Below are 8,277 nucleotides of genomic sequence, written 5' to 3'. Positions count from 1 at the left end.
TATGATATATGTCATTGTCTACATTTGAAGTACATTTGAATTTTCCTTTCTTTGAAATGTTGTTTTGTTTTTTTGCACGGATGGTGAACTTCTGTAACTAAAGTACTGCAATTGTAAATTATGCATAATTTCTTTGACAAAAAAAAGAAAATAGCAGATGGTAAGATTAAAGCTACCTGCTACGTAGGAAGATGTGTTTGGCCTGTTTGATGATCTTCTCCAGAAGGCCCTCGTTCTGCTGCAGGTTGGAGATCTCAGCTTTGTCGTAGGCCATGGGCCCCGCGAGGCGCATGCGTTTGTGGCCAAAGGGGGCGCTAGCAGGATGAGGCATCACCACAGAGCTCAGCTGCTGCTTGTGGAACTGTAAAAGAGGAAACGTAAATGAAGTAAAAGACTTCTGCTCATGGGAGTTTTCTAGATATATTTAGGGCGGTATTTTAGACATTAGCTATGAGCTTGCAGATTCTTCCGGAAATTAAACTGTTGACTAGGTTCGCTCACAATTTTCCTTTGTGAACTAAAAGATTATCTGTCCACGATACGTTATAATTCTCTCTGGTGGACAAAGTACAGAGTGGTCAAATTGTTTCAAAATATCTTTTGAAATGTTGGTGGCTCAATGTTATTTATCGACTAACAAAAGTGCTGTATCAATATGTGTGATAAGAAAACAGCTTTACATGCAGAGGAACGTCAGTGTTTCACCTCTCTCATCATCTGATGCAGATTGTGTTCCAGTACGTAAAGGTGGTCGTCTGGTTTGGGTTTCTCTGGAGATGCTCGATGGTTCTTCTTCTCTCCCGTGGAGTGGCAGAGTGAGATGGACAGCTGCAGTCCTATAAAGGCACAAACAGTATATTGTTTTATGCCTCTGTTCAGAGAGGAAAAAGGGCTACTCCAGAGATACACTTGACCAAAGCTTTTTCTGTCTTTTGTCCTCTTTTAAATATGGTCCTAATAGAGTGGTGCAGTGACGAGTCCTAAAACCCGGAAGTGAGTTAGCATTTCACCACTACCGGTTCCCTCGTCTCAGAGCCAATAGCCGCGTTCACACCGGAGTACTTTTCACCGTACTTTTCACGTTTAGTTCTGTTAGTACCCCTTATGTCGCGTTCACACCAAAAAGAGCACTTAATCTCTGGAACTTTTACCCCCATTTTTAGTGCCTGCTGAGAGATGGTACTTTCCTGGGGGAAAAAGTGCCACAGTTCTGATTGGCTGGGCGAATTGCAAACCACGCCCCGTACAACTCTGAAATGTTTTGTAGAGCCGACATTTTATTATCCTGGCATTAGCATTATTAGCATTAGCATTCGCCCAGCGCACAAACGCAGAGAGACTAACTTATGGCAACACAAAATAAAACATGGGAGCGGTGGAGATGAGGAGGTGTCGGCGTTCTGGTGATTTACTCGGAAGGCTTCAGTAGAAGCTGCTGGGAGTCCCAGCAGCTTCTACTGAAGCCAGTCCCCAACTCCGGGGACTTCCGGCCGGGGACACAGGGTGGCAGTATACGCCGTGAAGTTGTTTGCGGCCTGCCAGTAAACCCAAAGCAGAAGAAGACGAAGTGACGTCAGCGGCTCATTTGCGTAATCTTCCCTAAGGGAAAAGTACTCCGGTGTGAACGCGATCTGTACTAAATGCCCTGGGGTTATAAGTGCCGGGGCACTGAGTGCCGGCACTAAATACGGCAAAGTACTTGGTGTGAACGCGCCTATTGGGATTTCTCCATAGGATTTTGAAAAATAGCTGGAAATAAGGTCTATGGTTGACACAAAGTCAAGAGACGGATCACGTTTTGCTCTACGACATTAAATCCATCAGCAGTGACCCCACTGGTGATTTCTGAAGAGTTTACGTGTCTGAAAAACGATGGTTGTTAACAAGTGGCTGAATAGGACTACAGAAGTCGTGGAGGACGTTGCACGTCATTACGCCGAACACGTAAACACTCCCTCTAAGTTTGTTTGCCCTGTTCTGCTTGAAAGCAAGTACCTGCCTCCTGTAAACTGTTCAAATAAACGCTTCAACTCGTACCATTTAGAATCTGTATGTTTGAATATGGATCTTAAGTCGGCGTGACGTTGAAGTCGTGCTGCTGTACTCGGCTGTAGTTCTTTTATAGCATAACTTTAGCATTTTGCTTCTGGCGATTAGATTTATGATTCGAAAATTATAAAAGTAGGGTAGACATGTGGAGATTATCCGGCTGAACAAAACGTGCATTTATCAAACAGGTTCGCTTTCCACAGACCTTATTTCCAGCTATTTTCCAAAATCCTATGGAGAAATCCCATTGCTTTTTGTCGAGGGAACCCGAGCGCAGCTTACTTCCGGGTAAATACGTCATCCCTGCACCGCTCTATGTAGAACTATTACAACATAGCACAGGCCTATAGTGCAGTGTTAATTTTGGCAGCTGTTTTTGATTTAGTCTTAGTCTTTAGACGAAAATGGTTATTAGTTTTAGTCACATTTTAGTAATTTCTATCCTTCATAGTTTTAGTCTAGTTTTAGTCGACGAAAACTCAAAACGTTTTAGTCTAGTTTTAGTCGATGAAAAATTTAATTTTAGTCAACTTTTAGTCAAAATGTTTTCTCTCTTTAAACCAATTCAGTTAGACAAATACAGGTATCTGACATTGTAATCAAGGTGACAGCATCAAGTGTTGAAATTCGTAAAGCAACATTTCACTCTCTTAACACTTTACTTGTGTAATATCTAGGGATGTGTATTGTTAAGGTTTTCTACAGTACTACTAGTCTTATCGAAACTGCTTATCGATCCGGTACTCAGGGTTCTTACACCTTTTCCAAAGTCAAATTCAAGCACTTTTCAAGCATTTTCAAGGTGCATTTTCAAGCTTTTCAAGCATCTTACAGCTGTTGTAAATTACATATTTATATACACATACTTGCACTCAAATGATTATTTCCCTACCTCACATTAAATCAGATGTTCTTTATGCTATAAACAACCAAATGTGTGTTTCATAATAGCATTCTACATGAGGATGAACAATTTAAATTTTTAGAAAAGAAAACTAAGTTTAATATTTCAAAATGAGTGACCCATCTGTACGTAGACTGGGCATCCCATATAACCTGGCTGAGCCAATATAAAACAATCAGCCAAATAACTTTTCAATATATTATTGATTACTATTTTTGAGGTACTTTTAGGTTGGCAGTAAACATAAGTCAGAGGTAAATGGTTTACTTTGACTCCACTACATGTATTTAATACCTTTAGTTACTTTACAGATGTGGATGAATGATGTGAAATATAATCAAGTGTTAAATCAGACTTTAGTTCCACCTGGAGTAAATTCACAAGCTACCCTGCAGTATACAAAGTCATTCAAACTAGCTGCACCTTTACCAGCTTTGATAACACTTTAATGATCAATTATTATAAAACATATCATATACAATTATTAGGGATGCTCCGATCGCCAATTTTGGGGCCGATCGCCGGAATCAGCTTGTTCCAGAGGTAGATAAAATAGCTAAGTGTGTTAGGTCTAACTCTTAATGTGTGTTCTGCTCCGCTCACCGGTCCGTCACAGCGGGTGGAGCTGCAGGATTTCTGCTTCACACACACGTTGCATACCGCTATTTTATTGTCATTTTCGGACACTTAAAATACTGCCAGACTAGTGAAGCCATTTTGGCGAGCTTGTTTTGCCGCGCACAGAGAAGTGTCATGTATTTTACATGCAACGATAGCCTAATCTAAAATGCTCTACTACCGCGTACCTTTCGTGTGGTGTGTGCCTCGTCAGCGCAGACTCTCGCATCGTTATTGTTGCACACTTTGCAGGAGGCTACTCTTGGGCTTCGCTTGACCCTCGTCTTAGCCATGGCTTGTATTTGTCTTCTGCTAGCCAACGCTCGTTGAAACGGCAACCTCCTGGCATACTGTCATCTATCACTCTCATCAGAATGCCCAGGGGCCTCATTTATAAAGGGATATACGCTCAAAAAATGGCGTACGCCAGTTTCTACGCAATGTTTGCGATTTATAAAATACTAACTTGACGGGAAAATGTGCTGTCCTCCACGCAAACTCTAACCCATGCGTACGCACTAAGCACACAAACGGGAGAGACGAGAAACTGCGACACCGTTGGCAGAAGGAAGAATGGAGAGAAATATGTAGAAATAATACCATAAATAAAATGTTACCTCTCATTTATCAAATATGAAGAATTCATTTTCAAACATTGATTAAAGCCAATCTTAAAATGATTAAACAAACGCCTGTTTGAGACTCCTCAGTGCACACAAAAACATAACTTGGAGAAATAAATAAATACGGATATGCTATTTAAAACCACCTCGAATATGTTGTGTTAATGTTATGAAATGTTTTCTCATACATGATGCGGTAAGCAGGAGGACAGAATAACGTCTAAACTGACGCCGTTTTGCATTTCTATAGGTTGTAGATACGAGCATGGTTTTATATACTATCACGTTTAATCGTGTTTTATGCCGTTTGCCAAGACTTGATAAGTCGCTCGTAAAACACAGGAGGTATGGAAACTAAGAACACCGTGGTAAATTGTACAGCTAATATAACACAACACATTGTATTTCCTTTAACTGGTGGATTATGGATATATAGTTGCTGATCGACAGCTGGAACACAAACCACCAAATACAACAAAAATAATTCAGATCCAGTCGTCATGACTCCACTCCGGAGGGATTCCCCGATCATTTCTTAGTTTCTCATCAAGGGGGGGTCTCCTGTCCCCGGTACAAACACACTGCCTGAGGAAGGTTATGTGTATTTTTTTTGTCATTAACTTTTTTCGGACCACTTATTTATTTATGTTGGTGACGATCCGACCTCCATGCTGCTACTCTGGTTCAAACTGCATCCACCAAACAATATGATTTATCTCCACCTCCCCAAAATAACCAAAATCTGACACGGTGTGAGATGTCTTTTTTAGCTGTTCTATCGTAATTTCCTGCGATCTTCTTCATGCAGTCAGTCAGAATGAATGAATGAATGGGCGTTTCTTTGACTATGTATAGGCAAATATGGGCGTTACGAGTCGATTGTGATTCATAAAGGGAAACGGGCGTAGGGAGTGCCGTACGCACTTCCCTCGCCGGTACGCAATGTTTTGTGAATCGGAAAATGGCGGAACATTTATGTACCTATTTTTGTGCTTTGTACTACGTAAGCAACCTTCCTACGTCAATCCTACGCAAGGCATTATAAATGAGGCCCCAGGTCACACACGTAACAAAAACACTTGCCGGTCACGCGCATTGCGCGGGAAGGCCGGAGCGGAGCTGTTTTATGTAAAAGCGAAGCAATTAAGCGCGCTCCGACTTCTTTATTTTCTTTTAATCTAAAAAGCGAAGTAAAGCATTTACAATTTCAAGCACTTTATCCCAAATTCAAGCACCATTCCCAAAATTCAAGCACTTTTCAAACCTTGAAAACACCTCGTACAATTTCAAGCATTTTCAAGGATTTCCAGCACCCGTACGCACCCTGGGTACTTTAACGGTATTCTTGTATTTACTTTTTGTTATTTTTTAAAGGGAAAAACTAACAAATTGTTAACCGAATTAATTGCTTTATTTAAATGTGAAATAAATGAAATATATATAATTATGTTAAAATATTGTTCTGTACTTGAGTAAAATGTTGAGGTACTTTACTGGAGTATTTAAATGTTTTGCTACCGTGTACTTCTACTCCTCTACAGTTCAGAGGTACATGGTGTACTTTTACTCCACTACATGTATTTAATACCTTTAGTTACTTTACAGATCTGGATGAATGATGGTGAAATATAATCAAGTGTTAAATCAGACTTTAGTTCCACCTGGAGTAAATCCACAAGCTACCCTGTAGTATACAAAGTCATTCAGACTAGCTGCACCTTTACCAGCTTTGAGGACACTTTCATGATCAATCATTATAAAACATATCATATATATTATTCTGAAATGGACCAATCTGCACAATGACTACTTTTACTGTCGCTACTTTAACTATATTTTGATGATCATACTTTTACTTGAGGAACTCTTTCTACACTATGGTATTTTTTTACAAGATCTGAGTACTTCTCCCACCTCTGCACACCTGATGTGATAACGTTACTCGTAAATTGGGGCAACAGAGCTACGAGTTAAGGAAGTCGAACATTGTGCATTTCTCCGACTGAATATGACGCCTTTTGGCCGGCTGTTTGGACAGACTACTCTACTCGTGTCAACGCGCTAACGCGAAAACACTAATGGCAAACGAGCTTTGTCCACATCGAGCCTTGTAGAGTGTCTCTATACTTCTGAACGCTCCGTCCCCGGCAGATCTCTGTGTGCCGCTGCAGCGTGTCTGTTAGGCCCCGCCCCCCGCACAGAGAGAGAGAGTGAGGCCCCGCCCCCCGCACACAGAGAGATCGCTCTTCTGGAGTGAAGAGAGCGGAAATAATGATATTGCAAGTTAGAAACGTAAGATGCATTTTGACAGACAAGACGGACACTTGGGGGGAAATACCCTGCATTTTGAATGTCCGATAGTCCACCATTAACACCTTAGTCCCGTCCCGTCTCGTCAACGAAAACTAAATATACATTTCGTCAAAGTTTTCGTTATCAAGAATCTATTTTTAGCTCGTCATCGTCTCGTCTTAGTCATGTAAAAAAGGTCATTGACGAACATTTTTCGTCATAGTTTTCGTTGACGAAATTAACACTGCTATAGTGATACACGTCAATGTTTTATAGGCAACAAACATTGATGTTCCAGTGAAAACGTCAAACAAAACATGTCATCAACATTGTGACCTGGGAAGGGCTGTGAGATGATCTGATTCTTCACAACGATGTGAGGGATCTGGGATTTAATCTGGACGGCTTCTCTGGACAGCTGGGCGAAGATCTCCTTACACAGCAAAACATTCTGAGCCGCCTCGAGCTTCACGTGCCACTGCTGGGTGCCTGGGTGCAGAGGAGCAGAGGAAAGAGATGGAGAAGAGACGACGACAGGAACAAAGGGTTTAGGTGATGAGGGAAGATGCCAAAGATAAACTAATGGGAAGTGAAGAAAAAGAGAGAAGGACAATGCCAGAGATAACATCCTTTTGATCGTCTAGAGCAGGGGTAGCCAACAAGGTGCCCGCGGGCACTTAGTCGCCCGCAGGGGCAACGTGAGTCGCCCGCAGGGGCAACGTGAGTCGCCCGCAGGGCATGTTCTGAAAATAGCTCGCCAAGCAAATCCAAAATGTAAAAAATACACAAAACAACGTTTTTGCTTGATTTGCGGGACCAGCGTTGCAGTCGGGAAGAAAAGCAATGTGGAGCGGCAGCTCACCGCTTCATAAGGAGTGTCACCGTGATTTTCCTTCTGGCAGAATCTACACATCACATCAGCCCCATTGAACAGCCTATCATGCCAGCCTATACAGCACATGGGGGGCAGAGTTTTACTCTGTGTGTTGCAACTTGCATATTTATTGCACTTGACGCACACACACGCATGGCGTAATTTCCACTGGGGACAGGGGGGAAATGCCCCCCCCCCCCCACTTTTCGAAATCCCGTTTGTGTCCCCCCACTTTACAAATATGTTTATTATTATTTTTTAACACAAGCCGTCATCGCCACGGAGGAGCACACAGCCTCTGTGAGCGAGCGAGACAGAGAGAGAGAGAGAGAGACAGGGTTCCTGCAGGTTTCACCTACTCAAATTTAAGACTTTTTAAGACCTTTTTAAGACCACTTTGAATAGAATTTAAGACCTATTTCACGGCAAGAAAGTATGAAGGAAAATTGCTATGAAAGAAGAAATACGTCCCATAATTACTTACAAAGTAAATGTAAAGGCATAACAGAACTGTGTTAGCGTGTTAGACAAAAAGTGTATGTGTCTGTGTGTGCTTGTGTGTGTGTGTTAGGGGTGTGCAATTAATCGTATTTTAAATCGCAATTACGATTTTGGCCTGCCACAATTACGAAATTATTTAGCTTTGCTCGGTTGTGACAGTGCACTACAACATATTTGATCTAATTAATTTTAGTCTAATTTATTTGTATTTATCATATTTATATATGTTTAGTAGCTTGTGGAAGTGCGCTCCAAAATATTTGTTGATCTTGTTTATTGGTATTTATTATTTTGATATTATTTAAATGTATAATTTATTTTTGTGTTGGTTTTGCAGTTGAATTATACGTTCAGGGTAATCAACAGTTAAAAAGATACTGTTCAAATTATTATTTGTTTTAAAGTTCAATAAATGG

At 41.1% G+C, this 8,277-nt stretch overlaps 1 protein-coding gene across 2 annotated transcripts in view; it reads right to left on the bottom strand.

The window, feature by feature from the left end:
- Positions 1 to 8,277, bottom strand: part of med17 (mediator complex subunit 17) — a 21,758-nt gene that overhangs the window by 5,716 nt on the left and 7,765 nt on the right. Inside the window, exons 7-9 of one of the 2 annotated variants that reach the window (XM_034132805.1) lie at positions 6,823 to 6,975; positions 706 to 836; positions 177 to 361 (exon numbers count right to left, since the gene is read on the bottom strand). In XM_034132805.1, the coding sequence (XP_033988696.1) occupies positions 177 to 361; positions 706 to 836; positions 6,823 to 6,975 (469 nt within the window). The remainder of the gene's footprint in view (positions 1 to 176; positions 362 to 705; positions 837 to 6,822; positions 6,976 to 8,277) is intronic. The other variant, XM_034132806.1, reaches the window with a different exon arrangement.

The sequence above is a fragment of the Trematomus bernacchii genome, unplaced genomic scaffold, assembly GCF_902827165.1.
Source record: "Trematomus bernacchii unplaced genomic scaffold, fTreBer1.1, whole genome shotgun sequence".
NCBI classification, from domain to species: domain Eukaryota; kingdom Metazoa; phylum Chordata; class Actinopteri; order Perciformes; family Nototheniidae; genus Trematomus; species Trematomus bernacchii.
Note: the sequence above shows the minus strand (reverse complement) of the source record. Positions and strands in the feature narration are given on the sequence as shown.